Genomic DNA, 20468 nt, shown 5'->3' with positions numbered 1-20468 from the left:
AGCTGTTAACTTGCCAGGCTGCCATTATGGGGGGGCCTGCAGTCAGCACTACAGATTCTAAAAACTCACAGTATCTGCTACAGATGCCTGTTATACAGACTGCTCTGCAGTGATGTCATTACAAGATGCCGCAGCCCAGATGCCTGCCTGCAGTTCAAAGGGATGCCAGTGATATGACATCGCATGACAGCTTCTGCGCTTGACGTTAGTTTTGGCTAGGAGCCAAACAAATGTCTGTATATTTTGCACATGCATTCATAGGCTGAGAGGCTTGTAAACCCAATGCGTAATCTTATGCTGTACAAAGTTAAACTATGTGGCAAATTAACATGGTCGTTATCCATAGTTTACTTTTCACAGAAAATATGTCCATTTGGATACTACTTTCTGTATTATGGGCTGTCGTGCATGAATGGACAAAGCAGTGTTTCCTAAATCATGTTTACATTATGTATGTGGAAGCCAGTAGTGTAATTTTTGATATTTAAGCTTTTTTGCCTGATCCATATAAAATGCCAGTGTTTTGTGTGGGGCAAGCAAGTATCCAGTTTGCTTCGGTGTTTGTGTTTTGAAGGAAGGATGGTTAGTGGCTTACTTTTGTAAAAAAAAAAATTGTTTGCTGCCTTTGTTGCCAAATGTGCTTTACAATTTCTAAGGGAACACGTAAAGTGTATGAAAACAGAATTATGGCTACTAAACAAGTATTTCTCCTTTTTTAACCATTAACTGGCAGTATAAATGTGCTTTAGGTAAGTGAGAATTGTTTTAAGCAGTTATGCAGCACATCAAACTAGAGCCCTGTGCGGGACTGCTTTTTTAATCCCGCTCCTGCAATGGGGGTGTCCTGCTCCCGCCACATTTTTGGCCAATCCCGCCCGCTCCCGCCACATTTGTGGCCAATCCCGCCCACCTCCTTACCTGAACTGCAGATTTCCACGCAGTCCCGCAAGGCTGCCCTCGAGTTGCTCCCTCACAGCGTCTCTTCTCTTGCTCCGTCCAGGAACAAGGCAGAGTCACGGGAAGTGATGTCACATCACGTGACTCCGTTTTGTTCCTGGGCAGAGCAAGAGAGGAGACACTGTAAGGGAGCAGCTCAAGCCAGCCTTGCGGGATTATCGGGACCTGCAGGTACAGTGCCTGACCACCCGCTCCTGCAAGCAAGACCCCCTGCCAATGCAGTCCTCTACATCCAACCTTATTTGTAATAGGCTTATGCTATCCCAACAAATCTGCTGAATTACACATTTTAACACTTAATACATTAATTTAAATCCATCCCAGAAATAATACTTTAGTTATGCAAAAATCTATAAAATTCAGAATGTTCACCTGGAATATTTGATGTTATATGTCCGACAAGAACTTGTTGCCGTCAAGATGGACATTCTAAAAAGTTTAATGTTTTTTTTTTTAATGCGAGAAAACCTTCACAGAAAATACAGATCTACAATGGTTTATGTGCTTGACATACTAGTGTGGTTCATATTTTAGTAGTCCAGAACCCATGTTTTGATGTATATTTTGGGTTATTGTCCTGTGGGAAGATCCAACCACCACCTAGTTGAAGCAGTCAGGTGTTCATTTTATTTCTGTTGATATAGACAGTCCATGATGCTATGTAGCCTAAAAAAAATGTCCAGGTAATCTGGCAGCAAAACGGCCCCAAAGTATATTTAACTGTGGGCATGAGGTACTTTTCCATATGGCTACCTGTCTGTGTGCCCCAAACCCACCTCTGGTGTTTATTGCCAAAAAGCACTATTTTGGGGTCATCTGACCATAGAACCCAATGCCATTTAAAGTTCCTGTATTGTCTGGCAAACTGAAGACAGATGAGTTTGTTTTTGGATGAGAGTAGAGGCTTTTTTATTGAAACCCTTCCAAACAGCTTGTGGTCATGTAGGTGACATCTGATTGTAGTTTTGGAGACTTTCTGAGCCCAATACGCTTCTAACTTCAACAGTTCTCCAGCTGTGATCTTGGAGGTATTTTTGGCCATTTGAACCATCCTCTTTAGACAATAGACACATTCTCTTTTAGGTTGATTCATACAGTTTCCATTTGGCTGGAGCTTCGGAATTATTGCCCTGATGGTGGAAATGAGCATTTTCAATGCTTTTGCTGTTTTTTATAGCCACTTCCCATTTTCTGAAGCTCAGCAGTCTGCGACACATCAGGACTATATTCCTTGGTCTTCCCCGTTGTGATAAATGACCAAGGGAATTATACCATGGGTATAAATATTAGGTAAGACATAGGTCTCATGATTGAACAATTTTCTTTTCCTGGCCACCCAGCTGTACTAAATTGTAAAATATCACTGAATATAAGTGTTCTCAGATTTTCTCATATGGATTCATAGGGGTGCTAATAACTGTGCCGCATACATATTAAACATTTTTTTCTTTTATTTATTTGTTCTAATACAATAGTGTAGTGCAGAGTATATTTGTGCATTTTTAGAAGAAAACATAAAAAGGTTAAACAATTAAGACAATTTTTCATAACCTTCTTTGCTCATATTTACCAAGGGTGCCAGAATTTATGCAGGGCACTGTAGTTAAAATTGCTCTGCAAGTGATGCTAAGGATTGTTTTCTTTGATAGTGACGAAACACAATTCTCTATGTTCTAAATACCCTGTAAAATACATTTGTGCACACTAAACAGGTTTCACTTTTTGTAAAAGTAGTGTAAGATTTGTTGTGAAATATTAAGGTTGCATGAAATAGGGATTATATGGTCCATGCACCTCTACATTGATGCCAGTTGCTTGTGCTCTTAAATGACAAGGTAATGTGAACAACATGTTTGAAGGCCCCTAAAAGTTGTGCACACTGCTTAAAATTACTCATCAGTGGGTTTGTTTTTTTTTAATCTGTGGTGGAAGCATCCTAAAACCCCTTTTAAAAATGTGATGTTTCTCGAATTGAGCAGGGCTAAATGAGGTGGAACCTGCATGTGAGAAACCATGGCATGGAAAGCAGTAGAAAGTATGTTGGACAAAACAGGGTAGTGCACAGTGACCATTGCAAACAGTTAGCCATTGGCAATCACTGCTTTCCAAGGGGTTAAGCCCTCATGTTCTCCTGTAGCGTCTAACAATGCCTTGATAACATAAGGATGACCAGACAAGCTGGAAAGTTACATAGTCCCCACGGTCATCGGTTGGGTTTTAATAGGCCTAGAGAGTCAGTATTTGAATGTTTTATCTAGAGCTTCTGGGGCACATCCAGGAGTAGGGTAGATTTATGTGAAGCTAATTAAGTTGAGACCCTGCTTTGAAATGGTGACATCCATTTTTCAATGAGACAATTTTATTAAAAAATACACCAGCTACCAAAGATTGTGCATGGTCCTACATTGGCAAATATTAACCCAATAAACAGTTCTCCTTTGTCTGTGTACATTCTTCATATCTAAAGATCTAAACAAGAGTCCAGCTACTGCTAGGTGTGTAGTTCTATTTTAGAAGCATACAACCAAAAGCGAATGCTTGTTACTATGGCAACCAAATTAATTCTTGCACATCCATGACATATGTAGCCTTAGCACCGTGTAAGAGTGGGAACTTAACACGTGTATGCACAATTGGTAACAGTAACACTGTTACAATAGATATAGGAGAGTCTGTCAGCCAAATTTTAAAGGTTGTGTAGTAATGTCTCACTTTAATGGCTAAAGACTGGTGTCTGCCTACATTCACTGTATACCTTGTGTGTGCGATAATGCTGAGGAGCTCCCTACAACAAACAAATCAAATTACAAGATATCTATGTAATGTATCTATGGAATTAGAAACTTAAACTTGTGAATAAACATTTTTATAAAGATAGTGCTGTGCAGTAAACAATTTCTCTTTGGTAATAGAAAATAATGCTTTTCAATCAAATATATGTTTACTTGTATATGTGTATACTGGTAGTTTAATACTTTTAGTGAGACGTTATAGTTTAGGAAGATGTGAAGGACAGCTCTGAAAATGGCAGTACAATGCTAGAAAATTTTGACGCTTGTTCCAATAGTTAGAGAAAAGCTTGCTCGGTGGTGAAAGTGGAAGTTAGAGGGGTTTTTTTTTTCTCCGCAGGCGTAGCCTTCCCGTCCTAACCGCTCATATTATGTAAATATATGTAACCAAATATTTACTTGGGGCTTCCATTAAAGGCCTTGGGATCTCAGGGGGTCTGCTAAAGGCTTCCCACCGCGGGGGGATATCCTGAACCTTCTAACGGTTTGTTTGCATTGGCTCCCTGCTCCTGTTATCTCATGTCATGAGATCGTTCTCAGTTTGTCGGTTGTATAACCTAGCTCTGAAAGTTCAGGCGGATAACACCGGGCTTATTAAATTAAGATTCTGAGTAATGCTGACACTAGATAACTGGTATACTGCCGTATAGTATGATTTTTGCAAAGTTTATGAATAAAAAGGTTATAGAGAAATTGTCTAATGGGGAGCGTGAATTGTCTAAATGTAAAAGCTGTAAACGTAGCAGTACAGATATACTTGGGGCTCTATTTGAGTACAATTTTAACCGCAGTGTCCCATGGGACACAAAACATAGACAATGAAACAAAATAGATCATCATTTGAGATCTCTGGAGATACGGAAACCTCCAAGCTGGGGCAAGAGTCTTATCTTCTGTACGTCTTCTGCTGTAACAGCCAGCGACTTTTTTGTTTCATTGGACAGTTTTTATGAATTGAATTCAAAATAATGAAAGTAACAGGTTGGCAGCAATAGTAGAACAAGCAGGTACTAGTAGAAAGACGCATCCAGACACATGGCTTATGGGACTTAATTTACTCAAAATTGGTCCATTACTAAAACAATAGAGGAACTCTAATAGAGAAAATAGCCTCTTTGGTGGCCAGAAGAGTATGCAGTGGTGGAGCTGGCACTGGTGGATAGGAGTACAGCTGAAACACCACTTGGACACGCTGCGAGTGTTTGGATTTCAGTGATTAATCTGTTTCAAGTTTTAAAGTTAGTCGTTCCCTTTTCTGTCCCTTTCTAAGAAGTATGTTTTAAGATGTTCTATGGGCAACCCAACATTTTGTTTAACTTGTCACTTGGCTTAAAAAAAAAAAAAACAAAACCGATATGCTGCTCCACCGAATTGGGACAAATCTTCCTCTTCAATTTGTAAGTAAAAAGCTAGGCTTAAGGATGCAAATGCATTACTGGATGGCCCAAAGCACACAACTGGAAAAAAAATGCCCAGTTAATAGGTGAAAAACGATGGTGAGATATGTAAAACATGTATGTTTGGAAAGTTGAAGTAGAACAACTTCCTTTCTAATGTAAAAATAGCTAAGTCGATGGGATATGCTCAAGGTTTCTAAAAGAGCTTTGAAGTGTTGTGGCAAAGAGGTTTACAGAATAATTTCACCAGTCCTTGCAACACAGTAGTAGTTCCACAAAAATAGAAGCTGGCAAAAAAAAAAAAGCTGCAAAAGTGTCTTGTCAGTTTGGAAATTAATGGGCACCATGTTAATGAAAGGGGCTGGTAAATATCTATATGTTTATGGTTTACACACTCAAACAGCTGATGTTTAGTATAGCAAGATCTTGTCAAACTAACCTAAGATATTTTTAGCTAAAACATACCAGGTAGGGAGCATTAGGTACATTTTAGTAAGGTATTTCACTCTGTCCTTTATATAAAAAAAAAAATAAAAAATAAAAAAAATAATTGTAGAAAAACAGGGACTGCGCACCACAATTTAATTATCTGGTACAATTAGAATATAAAATATTCTACTATATTACGAATATTGTGGCTCTAAATTACAAAAATATCTAGGCGTCATTCATGGTTTGAAGCATCTAGTATGAGGTCAGGATCATGGTGGAGCAACTACAGCCTTCAACTAATGTTTGTTCCATGTGTGAGTTGAAGGCAGAAGAGCCAGTGTGAGTGTGTATATATAATATACTATAGCAAATAGTTTTTAATCTTTATATATGTGTCTATGTGTAGCTTCTCGATTATTTATATTTACAGGTAACTTTGAAGTTGGCGTCCATATAGCAGACGTAAGCTATTTCGTCCAGGAGGGAAGTGCCCTTGATACGATGGCTAGTGAGAGAGCCACTAGTGTGTATCTTGTGCAGAAGGTATGCTCTCCTACGTTCTTTTCTATTTACAGTAAACATATTTTTTAATAATGACCTCAAATAGAAGACCCCAATGCTGTCTTGTTTCAAAATGAATAGCTAGTTTGGTGTTTGACTTCAAGTAGAAATAATAAAGTTTAATCCACAGTTATCCGTATTCTTTGTTTATATGTATACTTTCTTTGGGAGTCCTGAGAGGTACAAACTTGAAGCGCTAGCTAATGATGTAATGCAAGCTGTTATATCTTGTACTTGTGTGTAACACACACAAACTTTCCTGGTGTTCTTAAATAGGGGAAAACATTTTTGTTCGATTTTTAGTGTAAACTTTTTTCTAACTTGACTTTTGTTTACTTAATATACAAAACTGTTCTGTCCCTTAATTTACATGTTTAATGCCCTGTAACATTTCAATGGCTATTGGTTTTAGACTTACTAGTACCATCTGAAACACAGAATGATGTTCTGTCTTGCTGGTTTGGCCCAACCTCAGTTGATAGGTGGCCGGTCATTCTTCTTTGCAGTCTTTCATGCGCTACAGAATTCATAGTGTGTAAGGTCATACAGTGTATATATATATAAAAAAAAAAAAAAACTTTCAGAATTTACACTCCATCCTATTTCAATGTTAAGTATTTTCTATCTAAAATAAATGATTACCCTAGCAACCTTTTGCCAGTTAATCCCTTTCAGGCCTAAAACGGGATTGAAACTGCTTTAACCTTTCCACGAAAGACGATGAAATACGGAATTGATCCCTCTTGAAGTGCAACTTAAAGCTGATTCCTCAGGAAGAATGGCAGCCTGTAGGCTGCTCCAGAACCCTAGATCAGTCATATGGAAAATGTTGCACATAATGCGCAAACATTGTCTGAACTGATTGTACAGAAGAAATCTTTGGTGGAGGTCATATCACCATGAAGGCCTTTTGTGATTTATTGGAAATGATGGGATGGATGAAGAATTATTTTCCAGCTGAGCAGTTGTTATATGATACACCTTAATTCGTATTTTCTGATTTCACTCTTGTCCATATTATGAGTGAGTCATCCTGTTGAATAACGTAGACTTCATGGTGTGTTATCCCAGTGTCGCATAGAGGGCAGTGCTTTAACCTCATGCTTTATTATAGCCATGTTATTGAAGTCCTGTTTTAACCGGCTGGTATAAGGTTGCTCTAGGACATTGTATAGTGTTGGTTGTGGTTAAGCAGATTTCATAAGGAAGCTCAGTAGTGGTTTAACATGAGTCTACTATTGTGGTGTGAGTTACTCTAGAATGGAGGTTTCAATGGCGTTATTTTAGGTTTCACCTAGTGTTAAGTGACCTTTTGTAGGTTTATGCCACTCATTGCTGGGGAGGTTATCTGCCTTTGCCCTAGGATTGTACCTGCATTTGTTTATGGAGCAGGTGCATGGACTTACATGGACCTTTCATGTAAAGTATGTTAATTACGCGTACAAGAACTGAACATTTGGTGGGTAAGGTATAGGAAGCCATTTTGTTTCTTTATTGGTAGTCTTTTTTTAAAGACCCTGGTAGTGAACATCAGTATAAATCCCATGGGAGAATTTTTCCTGTACTACAGTCTCAGGGCATATTTTACATGTAGGTTCAGGATCTATTGCTATACAGAACCAAGTCTTATAATCCGTTAACATGCGTGACTGGGTCAGGGTTGGGTTTGTAATAACATACTTCTGTGGGATTTTCTCTGATCTGGTCTTTTTCAGGTAATTCCTATGCTGCCCAGGCTACTTTGTGAGGAACTCTGCAGTCTTAACCCAATGACTGACAGGCTAACATTTTCAGTCATATGGAAAATGACTCCACAAGGCCAGGTAAGAGTGAAAAATATAATTTTAGAATATAGTCAGTGGGTTTTATTCAGATTGCCTGGCCCAGTACAATGCCTGGTTAAATCATTGATTCCTTCAGTCTCCTAACTCATTGAATTATACACTATACTTGCCATCTCAGCCCCTACCACTGGAGAAGCTTACCAGTATTTTCGCTTCATAATAGACAGTGAAATTAAGGAGTTCTGCTTTCCTTAGTTTCCAAAATAAGAATGATAAATAAAACCTGTTTCTGAAGAATGAATAAGCAGAGCCTACATATACTTTCTCGCGGCAATAATTAGGTCCTCTATAATCACTAATTCAGTAACATTAAATTCTGTATCTTGCCACAATTCACCTATAGGTCAAGTTGTTTTTAATTGGAGATAAGACTTGGTAGTGGTTGGCCTTAAAATATGAAGGTAGAAAAGTTAAACAATGGCTGTACTCACATCTTGAGAGCATACACCTCTTCCCATTTCTTAAGAATGTGCACCTTGTTTGAGGGTTTCACTTTATGGACTGGGACTCCCTGGTTATTGAACATTATTATTGTATTGTAAGGGAAACTATTTGCGACATTGGGTATAAAGAGGGCAGCAGAAGCATGGTTGCATTTTTCTATATTCTAATACCTAAGGGAGTGTAATATTGTTACACGGTCTTCCTGTGTAGTAACGTTAATGTAACATGATTATAGCCTAGAGGTAGCAAACCTCTTAATGGCCACACTTAACTTTTACAGATCCTGGACGAGTGGTTTGGACGAACTGTCATCTGCTCCTGTGTGAAGCTGAGTTATGACCATGCGCAGAGCATGATTGAAAATCCAGAGAAGCTGATGAACGCTGAGGAGTTGCCCCCAGTGTCTCCCCAGCATACAATAGATGAGATTCATCAGGCTGTGCTAGACCTTAATAAAATTGCTCAAAACCTACGTAAACAGCGTTTTGATGAGGGGGCATTGAGGCTGGATCAGGTGAGAACCCACCTTACATTAGATTGTCTCCTTTTTGTGTATGTTTATTTGATACTATATTATTGCTTCGTCATATAGGTCTCGCTTACATGGACGCTTTAATAGAAGGCATTTGCCACTAAAGTCAATGTAATTACAAGGTTGCACAGGATATCATTTGTTCTCATTTGTTAGCATGTGTTTGGATCAAAATTCACACTACAATTTTGTTAAGATATGTAAGCCCCCAACATACAAACATGTCTATGTGGCAGTCTTCACATGCCAGTGCAATGTGCTTGTCTGTCTTGCGTGAAACACTCAACGTGCGTTGTGTCCTGCCTGTCCAGTAGGTAAAGGAACAAAATTCAGGCAAGTATATTTTCTGCGTATACATTTATAAACCTGTTTGCTAGGAGAATATGCAGAAAAAATAACATTGACCTCTTGTGCTCCCTGCCATTCATACAATTACAAAAGACAAAATCTGCTTAAACTTAATTAGCTTCATTCATGTTCTGCAGAATCACAGCACGTTGTCAATTGTTTTCCAGGCACAATTTCCCTTTAAGGCATTGTAAATGTCTGCATGTAATATACTTAAATGCACCGAAAGCATTCCATTTTTGGAACCTATATTAAAAAAAACCCAAAAAATACCAAAACCTTTGTATGTTCAGACAAATTTCATACAGCTGGGAACTAGGATAGGAAAAAGAATCTTGTGAAGAATTGAGTAGATTGTAAATACTGTATTTGCTCAATTAAAAGACAACCCTGATTATAAGACAACCCCTCAAAATTTGAATATTAATTTAGGAAAAAAGCCTGAATATAAGACTACCCTATAGGAAAAAAAGTTTTACTAGTAAATATTAATTTACATGTAAACCATTTTCTTCATATTTAATAAGAACTGACTGAAAATATTTCCTTTTATTTGCCAACCTGCCCCCAGTTATGCACATCTGCCTCCCAGATATGCCTTTTTAACCCCCTATATGCCACTCTGCCTCCAGAAAACCATTGAACCCCACCCCCATATACGCCTCTTACACCCCCCCTCCCCCGACTTGCCAGTGCCCCGTTTGTGACCCGTGCTTTAGACTCCCTGGTGTCTAGTGGGGCAGCCGGTGGAGGTGAGCGCCGGCATCACATGACCTTCCAGTGCTCCAACTGGCTGGTTTCTATGGTGGAGCACCGGAAGTCATGTGATGCAGGCGCTCTGTCATAGAAGCCCCCACACGAAGTGCCGGCAGCAGCAAAGGCTGCTAGAGAGGAGGATCCAGGTCCCCTGCAGTGCTGTGGGGGATCTGGATCTTTGTCTTGTAGTCGGACCTCTATTTGAGGTCTGATTAGAAGACGACCTTGAATATAAGACATAATGTTTATGTTCACTGCTTCAGTGACAGCTGTATCATCTGTGTGACATATCCATCACTGCGCCTTCCACTAGCATGTCTGCGTACTTCTATTTCGGTAAATTCCCTTCTTCCTTTAAGATGACATCATCAACTTGTCTGGCTCAGTGAGAAGAACAACGTTCACTTTCTCTTTGTGGTAATCCTGCTGTTGCCAACCGAGGGTGGTCAGTCTCTCCCCAGTGACGGGAGAGATTTAATATCAAGAAAGTACAAATTCATATTGTAGGCATGAAACAGCTTCTTGGCTATTGAAAGTTATGCTTTCCTTTTCATACCAAATCTCACACTTTGAGTGTACAGCCCATGTGATTTATGGTGTGAGCCAGAAGCAAAGTAGGTTCAACATTTTAATATTTATGCTGTATTTACAAAATAATTTCCAATGTTAGAGATTGTATTGCAAATCAGCAAAAAAAAAAACTTGGGTGAGATTTAGGGAGCTGAAACATTTAGTGTCGCCAAATTAATTATTTAAGGCCATCCCCTCAGAGTTTATTTTGCCCAAAAAGCTGAGTTGGCTCTTTAAAATGCACAGCTAAATATTAGGAAATCTCACACATTTTATAATTCATTATGCGGGGCCAGCTTGTCCTTTTTGCAGGAGAAACTTGCAGTTGTTTAGCCCTTCATAATGGTTAATGAAGTCAGATATTCACTTTTGATCAGCTCACTGTTTAGTCAGTAAAATCCATATATTTGTTAGTACATGTTAAATACCATCAGTAATACAGCATGTAACAGTATTCTGCAAACTATCATAAATGATAGTCTGATACCCCCCTATACTAAAGTCATGTAAAAAGCTAAGGCTTTCAAAATAAATGAAGATTTGATTTGACCAGTTCTGAACTTGTCTGCCGTAAGAGGATTTGTTGTCATCATTGCACAGATAATCATCAGTATTTTAGCACTGACAGGATTATTGGAATTTTGGGTTTTTAGTATTTTCTGACTTCTAGGGATCTGCAATATTACACACCCTCTTATCTCATAGATTGAATAACCCTTTCATAGGATTGTGTTGATTTACCTAAATTGCAGGGAAATATCTCTGCAAGAACTTTTTTAAAGCCACTGTCTGCTCGTTTGGGGGAAATACTCTACTAAATACTCTACTTATACCACCAATATAAAACTTGACTAAAAGTTTGTTTGTTTTCTGCTGCTGAGGAAGGGTTAACTATTGTGAATGACAGGAGGTGGATTAACACAAACTCCTTTTCTCCCCTGCGGGTCCAACCTCACTCCATACTTGAACCTTTCCTTCGCTACTCAGGTATTACTTCACTCCTTACTAATTTTAACTTGAAAGCCTTGTTGAAAAAAGTGCAGCAAAACGACACTGAATGTTCTAAAAACAAAAGCCAAGCCTTATTTCCTCAGCGTGTCGGAAAAGAGGCACCAGACAGGAGAGCAGCCAGGTACAAGAACAAACAAAGCATGTTATAACAGAGAGCTGCAGCGAAGCAGTTATAAGTCTCCAAGTGTGTATGTGAAGTTCTAGGATTCTGGCTGTAGGCCTCATTGGTTCAGGTCTCTTTGTTGTACCTTGACTTCTGGCTCAGGTAACACATGGATAATCATTTATTCTGCAAGAGTGACAAGACTGATACAACTTGCAACATACTGGCTGTCTCCTTGACAAGATAAATGTAGAACACAAACTTTGTCTTGTTTTGTGCTTTACCCACAGCAGACTTGCATGTACAAGGCTGACGCTGTTTGAAGATTACACCAGACCTAAGACTTGCCACGTTTCCTTGGCTTTGGAGTTACTGCTTAAAGTGTCCCAATAGCCTAGTCATTTTTATGGCACTAAGGAAAACCAAAGTTGTAAACTCTGTTCTGCTATCCTGATAGCGAGGAACAAGCTGCTTGTTTTTTTTTTTTTTTTTTTTAGGGAGGCTGACACCGAGTCAGTATTTGAGTTCAATGAACACCCACATTCTAAGCTACTCACTTCTCCATACAGTCTTCTGCACAATCTTTATACACTGACCATAACATTATGACCACTGACAGGTGAGGTGAAAAACACTGATAATCTTATCATGGCACCTTATCTTATCATGGTCAGTGGGTGGGATATATTAGGCAGAAAGTGAGCATTTCGTCCTCCGTTATTGTGTTAGAAGAAGGAAAAATGGGCAGACATAAGGATCTGAGGGAGATGGACAAGGGCCAATTTGGGATGGCTATACGTCTGGGTCAGAGCATCTCCAAACTGGCAGCTCTTGTGGGGTGTTTCCAGTCTGCAGTGGTCATTATTGTTGTATATACATTTTGGTATTTACCCCAACAATTATCTATCAAAAGCGGTCCAAGGAAGGAAAAGGGGTGAACCAGCAACAGGGTCATGGGCGACCAAGCCACCTTGATGCATATGGAGGGAGAAGGCTGGCTCGTGTGGCCAAATTCAACAGCTGCTGTAGCTCAAATTGCTGAAAAAGTTAATGCTTGTTCTGAAGGATGTCTGAACATGGTCCATTGCACTTTGTTGCATTTTACCTTAATACAAATTACCTTAATACAATTTTGTACTTAAAAAGCTAACATACTGAGATTTTTTGGTTGAGTCACCCCAATTTTAGGAACATTAGAACACCATAATAGATTGACTGCTCTGTAGCCTTAAATGTTGGAAAGGAGAAGGTTGGGCTCTTTGGTTCTGTCTACAGTTTTTAGTTTTGAGATGGTGTGCTCTGTTGCAGATGATCCTTGACTAGTTAGAGACTTCAAGATAGAGGTTTGACTAAATGGCCCATAAGAGACAGTTACTCCCACATACCTCACCTTACTGTCACAGACCTATTGCTTTCTCCTGCTTACCAAGCAACACCTAGTAAGCTCTGAGTGTAGTGGTATCCTCTTGCAAACTAAACCATTTAAAGCAGTGTTCATTTGTGTGCATTCTGTGTTCAAATTAACATAAATATCAATAGCAGTCTTTGAAAATGTTCTAGGAAAGCTATCTTTCCCACACTATAGTTATACTCCTTTAATAAAAACATCAAGAACAGGGATGATTCTGCTGTTTTGCACAGCGTGTTGTACACCCTAGTATTTCTCCAATTGTGTCAATGTTACAGAAATACTCAAATTTGCTTTTGTTTTGTTTGCCTTCCTTCATCTAGGGATTTATATGTATATTGTACCCAAAAATGAATTCAGCCACCCCTATCAGCTACTTACACGGTAAGGAACTGATGCGTTATCAACCCTTTATTGCCTGAAGCTGAACAATACATAGGTGTGAAAGAGACATTGACCCTTTATGGAATAGCTCATTTACTGCAGTGTATTGATTTCTGTGAATTATCAGGTTGGGACAGGGTTTAGTCTGTCATATGGATAATTCTTTCAGTGTGTAAAATGACAGATTATCTGTTCTGGTATTATCAACCATTAAAGCTACTGCACAAAGGAAACGCCACATCACCCACATAGCCTCAAAATTGTGTGTTATACTCGTCAGATCCATTCAGAATAAGTGCATTGTGTTTTAGGAGCTCTTAAGTGGTCAAATGCTTCAATCAAACTGTCCCTGACAGCTACAGGTCAGAGATTATGGATGTTTTCACAGTCTGCAAGTAAGATGTCTGTATTTTTCCATTGGCTACCTCATATTGTCCAGATTTACATCATACATCATATTTACACTGTTCAAGAACCCTAGAAACAGGACTGATCAGCCTCAGGGGGAAAATCTACAGAATGGCCCAGTAATAGGGTTGAAAACAATTGGCAAACAATATGCTCAGTGGGTGCTATCCTGGTCTGTCCTACATGCATTCACAATAAAGAGAGAGAGAGAGAGAGAAAAAAAACATTACAGAAAGGGTAAATCCTTGTAACTCTAGACACCATGGCTGCTAGAAGTGGAATTTCAGTTAACATGCAAGAAAAGCCTTCAAAAAGTGTCTAACACATTCAGACTTGACCCTCTGTCCCACTTGCCAGTGAACTCAAAGAGGACTTGGTTTACAATGCAGAATTTAAGCTAGAGCTTAATAAATATTTGTACCACCTTTGTTGTGAGGTATAACTTATGATCTTGATGGTATCCTTTCAATTGTTGGTTCCCTTTAGGCACATGTCTTTTGATACAGCTAATGTTGTGTTCCTGAGAGGCTTCTCATTTGATGCTCTTTTGTGTCATAATTTGTTCCAATATTTCTATGTTCTATACATGAGGTTAAATGCTACTTTTACAAACATTTCTTTTCCCCTCTAGAGTTCCCATCACCCTGCAGCACATGGGGCAGTTGCTTCACTCCATCGAAGTTATGACCCTCATTCTCCTATCCCTTAAACACCACGCTTCATGCACACTGGTTTCAGAACATGGCTGTTACAAGTATTCCTTGAATCACATTTTTTTAAGATGCTTTTTGAAAAATATAGAAATATCCTTAAAGAAAAGCACATTTTGTCCATTAAAATATCAAATGGATCAGGAATACAGTGCAGATGTTAATGGTGTTAATTATTATTGTAGCTGGAAACAGTGGATTTTTAATGGAATATCTTCATTGGGGTACAGAGGCCCTTTATCAGCAACAATCACTCCTGTGTTCCAATGGCACAATGTGTTAGATAATCCAAGTTTAAGTTTTTAAAAGGGTTTTGCCTTTGCTACGTGGCTAGAAATGTTTTTTTTTCCCCACAAAAAAGCTAAGTGACCCCAAATCCTTGAATCGTATTGTGTGTGTGTGTGTATATAATATGCGCAAGCTAACTACATCTTTAGTGCAATATAGCAATACACCGATCAGCCGTAACATTATGATCACCTACCTAATATTGTGTAGAGCTGCAGTTTTGAAGATGCTCTGAACCAGTTGTCTCGCCATTAAAGTTTGGTCAATGTCCCTCAGATCCCTACGCTTAACCATATTTCCTGCTTCTAACACCAAGTTTTTGGGGGCGAAATGTTCACTTGCCGCCCAATACATCCCAACTGCGGACAGGTGCCATAACAAGATTATCTGTGTTATTTACTTCACCCGTCAGTGATCATATTGTTATGGCTGATCAGTGTATATTTTAAAGCTCAAGATTTTCGCATTAACTTAAGTTTTCTTAACACGCATGATTTGAAGTGTTGCAATTCTAGCCAGCATGGTGGCAAGCTGGCTCACGTGTCTGATATTAACATCCATCATCCCTTTGCTTTAAAAAAAAATAAATAAATAAAAAAAATTCTAGATGATGTCATTCCTCTTCTGCTTGCTCATGTGTGAGATATGTATTCCCCTAGGTAAGATCATGATCGTGACAAGGTGAAGATAAAACAAAGCTTTGTTTAACTTTTGCTGCAACTAAAGAAACAAAAAGGAGAAAAAAACTTGGAGAGGTTGGGGGATTTTGGCATCAAATTTGTTATATTAATAAGAAGATGAAAGATGTTTAATTTAAGGGAGTTTACATTTGGTTTCCTTCAGATTGCTAAAAAAACTCCCGGTCTCAGGCAGGTAGATTAACGCTCTCTGCTATGACCAGGATCTGGCACGGTTCAAGAAGAACCATTTAAATAAACTGGTTGTCATTTCACTCTGCATGCCAGCTCTGTCAGAATTGGCTTGTAATTCATGAAAATGCACACTAACCAACAACTAGGAAGATAATGGGTTTTACAGAGTGGCAGGACAAGTGCATGCTCAGGCTATGGGAAATCATCATCTTTGCCTTTTATCATCAAGTCAAAAAAAAAAAAAAAAAGTATCTGTATGAAAAAAGTGCTTTGAAAATAAAAAATAGAGCTAAAAATACAATACAGCTTTGGATAGAGATTTGGATTGATTGACGCAAGCCTGTAAAGGTTGTTCTGTATTTATAGTGTAGGGAAGACTGCATAGCAGGCCAGTTGTTGGACCTATGTCCAGCATATTTTATGGGAAGTTGGCTGTTGGTACCATCTGCTCTAGTGTAGTTGGTTTACCTCTTCAAGTAATGCAAAAATATAATTCCCAAGACATCCTATCCTTATTTTGGGAGCAACATGCTGGCTGAGAATCATAGGACATGTAGTTCTTTGGGGTTTGTTCACTGAAGAAGGGGTTGGCAGGAAAATTTAAAAAGTTGTGGTTTCAATCCGGCTGAATTAATTGTGTATTAAGGCAGTTTTCCCCTGCATGGAGGGCTGAGCTGGACTGTTATAATGCATAATTCAAGAAACAAACGAGTGATATGGGTGCACATGACTAGCAATCCATCTTGTAGCAAAAATCTAGCGCATCATACATACTGCATTTGAGAAGTTCAATCTGCAACCCTCCTGCTACCTCCTATTACAGTAACTTAGCACCTTACTCCACAGAGAAGTGGTCCCTACTGCCTTGCAGCTGTACTGTCCAAAGAACACTATTTATTGAGCAGCTTGTCAGCAGGGCTCTTTAATCTATACCAAATCAAGGGATTTTAAAGTATCTGTATTTAAATTGGTTGTGTATAGACAGAAAATACCCCCTTTTCAGTCAATTGCTAGCTAAATTGTACCCCAATCTATCTAGGTTACTGAATCTTTAATAGAGAATCTTGGAAACAAGATCATATGACATGGAGAATATGGCAGTGTGGGTCGACTAAAACAGGCAGTGACCACGTGACAGACAATAGCTGCCAATAATCACCATACTAAAAGCTACAGGTCACTAAACCTTACACCACAGAAGTAATTCTTCCAAAGAACTATCCTCTCCAATACCACACCTGCCTTATAACTTGGGTTTCGCCTCTATCCGGCTTATCTTTATTCTAAGGTTGTGGCAGGGGCCTCTATGTATTTGTATGGTGCCTTGGATAAAGGAAACATAAATGTAAAATAAAACGGATCTTTTAACTAAGATGAATTTTAAAGCGCTAGCACTATGTAATGCTACAGTGGATTTTTTTAACCCTATAAAATCTCCTAAATTCATAGTGCTAGAACATGCTTGTTTGGCAGTAAACATTGTTTCAATACAATGCTATTTAAATATTCACTTGCTATAGAAAGAATATTTTCCCATCTGTTGACTAATGACAAACAGCTTGTGACCTCCTTGCTTAACATTGGAGGCCTCTCTTGGAGCAACGATGAAAATAATTTCTACACGAGTAGCCTTGCTATAATTTATTAAGTTAAGAAGCTTCCTATTTGTCTCTTTTCAAGGACAACATTGAGTCTTCTAGCTGTGTTGTTCCCCCTCTCTCCAGTTTATAAAGAGGTGAACTGACTCTCAGGCCTGCATGGAGCCTTTTGCTGTCAGTGATGGATGAGTAAAGTTTGAGACTAAAAGAACATCAAAGCAAGAGAATAACCTTCTGTTCTCTGGGGGTTGGGGTTATAATGGTACACTTTTCAAAGTCATCAGCTCTCTACATTGTGTGTGTGTGACACACTGACCAATGTATTCTTGTACCTTGGAGATTGGAAACCTCCTACTGGGCTACAAAAATGGACAACACAATGGCACTTTGGGGAAACAATCTTGCAACTTCAATAGGCATTCTCAGACCCTGCCTATGAACATCTAAATTCAATTTAAACCACAGTAAAGTTCTCAAAGCTAAGGAATTGAGTGGATTTGTTGGACTTGGACATTTAAAACAATAGTTCATTGGCAGCCAAGATTCTCTGAATGGCAAAACCCGTGTCTAATCGTTTCATGGGTGACCCCATCAGTATTACCTCTCACTGTGCCTATGTGGTTTTGTGCAGTACTTGAGTGATGTTACATATTGTGATTCAGTCATGCAGGCAGCAATTATCCAACACTACCCATCCCCTCTTGTCAACAGTGAGACGACAAGTCCCCCTTTATTCAGTTTTAATGGATTTTTATGATTTTGCCCGCCCTTTTTGTGTGTGTGTGTGTGCCGTCTTGGAAAATACTGCCGCCCTTGCCATCAAAGTATGGTGCTTCTGTGGGACCTTGTTTTTGGTAGTGTCTGGCCCAGAGATGGACTAGAAAAGTGGGTTTTATAGACATTTCTGTTTAGTCAAGAAATGGGGAAGTCTCAATACAATGATATGGATATGATTGATCGCATAGTGCGCCTGTCTGGCTTTTTGGAAATGGGATTCTAGCCAGCATCTGTTCATTCCTTTGTCACTCTTAATCTCGCCATATATTAAATCGGTTACTGGCATGGTTAAAAAAGACAACGGGCATCTTCCACAGAGTATTAACTTGTGGATCCAACTCATCTTAAGTTCTTATAGTATTTGGAACAGTGGCAAAATGTTCAATGGAACTATTGCTTCTTTATAACTACTCTGGAATAATTAGTTATTTTACAAACACTGTGGGCAGACCATTTTCTATGTACAACCAGTGGACTAGATTAATGTAAATAATATTACATGTTTAATATGGGTTTATACTTTTCTCTTTATTTAAAATATATTGGACCCTAATGATTTGATTAAGCGGAAGATCTTTTATAGCACAATGTATAATATGCTGGATAACTTCTGGACAAAAGTTGCAGAAAAGGGTCCTAAAATAAGGTGTAAGAATTATGCCTCAGATTTTATGTCCACAATTTGCTAAACTTGGCATTGTCATTGGTAGGCGAGTATATGTGCTTTGTTAAAAAAAAAATATAGATTCTCAAATCTGGTTCATAAAGTGTTTCTCACAGACAGCAGAGATTTTACCCTTGCGTCCAACCCAATGATTCAGCTCAGACATGTTCTCTACTTATTCTAGATACTGGCTGCCTGTAGTATTCCATCCATCAACGTGGCATTGTGCTCACTTCCTCGAATATGTCTTGTATAATAATAAATAACTGTTCAGTTGTTCCTTGCCTCATGGTTTTGAAGGTATAACTTCAAAATAGTTTTCATACTATTCCATCACAATTCATGTGGCTGGAACAGATAGGTAGAACACTAGAGCATGAATGATCAATGAGCACTTATACACACACACACATTCCCTGTCGCTGTTCTTGCTGTCATTGCCAAGCTCCATGGTTAATCCATCATCTACAATGCATATTTGGATGGGGACTTTGTGAGATAACCCAACTTGTCCAAATACATGAAAATGTTTACGCTAACACAAGAAATAAAGTATTTTACCAGAGATCATATCCTTATATCCGCTCATGTCAGAAACAGAGTGAGAATTCTGTATATTACTTCAGGCTAACAGCTGTGGAGCAAGTCACTTCAGTGAGATTTTGCAGAGTACAAGTTTTCTTAACATAGCACAAATACAGCATGGGTCTTACCAACACCATTCTGATAAAATATATAAACATGAGCATACTTGAAAAGAAAAGAAAAAGACGCTTGGCTGTAGGCCGAGTCTTCTGGAGCCCATTTATTCCACCCAAAAACACATTACCAAGCAATGGCAATGCTAATATTACCTAGTGACATGTACCTAAAGAATGCAATGTCTCCCAAACAGAACACACATTCTTTTTGTAGCTTTATGGTCAAACATGGTATTGAATGTCAAAGCCAGCAAATGTACAATTATCCCTGTCACTTTGTCTAAATAAATTCATATTTTTACCAAGCCACAATCGTGCTTTTTTAAGATGGTGTTAAATGTATGAAACAAATAGTCTCTCAATGAAGCTGATAACTTTTATCTGTGGCTAATAGAAAAATATTAACTTTGACTATAGACTCCAATTTGTCTTGAGCAAAAAATGGTAACGTTAAAACATATGTTCTGCCCATTATATATCATAACAATTAACATGGTTTCTATTTGCATTAGTTTCTTTATCGAATGGTTTCTCTACCTATTGTCTGTCCTGGAATACTTTTGCCTATACACATACATTTATAACAAGGCACGTTTTCCCATCTTTTGTGCAGCTCAAACTGGCTTTTACCTTGGATAAGGAAAGTGGGATGCCCCAAGGATGCTACATATATAATTACAGAGACAGCAACAAGTAAGTAAACCCTGGAATATGACTATGCATCTCTCTTTGAGAATTATCTTATTTATGAGATGTATGTATGTATGTATGTATGTGTATATAATATATATACACACACACACCACATCCACATATATATATATTGTGAGTGTGTATACCATTTTATAACCGATATAACCAGCATACACTATTTAGACCTGTCTTGTCACCTCTGGGATCAGTGGTGATATTGA

The 20468-nt window shown here is 38.6% G+C and overlaps 1 protein-coding gene across 1 annotated transcript in view; it reads left to right on the top strand.

Annotated features, from left to right (window-relative positions):
* The window catches only part of LOC149302268 (DIS3-like exonuclease 2), a 138500-nt gene that overhangs the window by 90924 nt on the left and 27108 nt on the right, over positions 1 to 20468 (top strand). Inside the window, exons 11-14 of the mRNA XM_089482395.1 lie at positions 6006 to 6118; positions 7852 to 7959; positions 8705 to 8938; positions 20168 to 20247. Of these exons, the coding sequence (XP_089338521.1) occupies positions 6006 to 6118; positions 7852 to 7959; positions 8705 to 8938; positions 20168 to 20247 (535 nt within the window). The remainder of the gene's footprint in view (positions 1 to 6005; positions 6119 to 7851; positions 7960 to 8704; positions 8939 to 20167; positions 20248 to 20468) is intronic.

The sequence above is a fragment of the Sceloporus occidentalis genome, unplaced genomic scaffold (genome assembly GCF_023333645.1).
Source record: "Sceloporus occidentalis isolate IW3139 unplaced genomic scaffold, rSceOcc1.0.p SCAF_19, whole genome shotgun sequence".
NCBI classification, from domain to species: Eukaryota; Metazoa; Chordata; class Lepidosauria; order Squamata; family Phrynosomatidae; genus Sceloporus; species Sceloporus occidentalis.
This window is presented reverse-complemented; position numbering and strand designations above follow the sequence as displayed.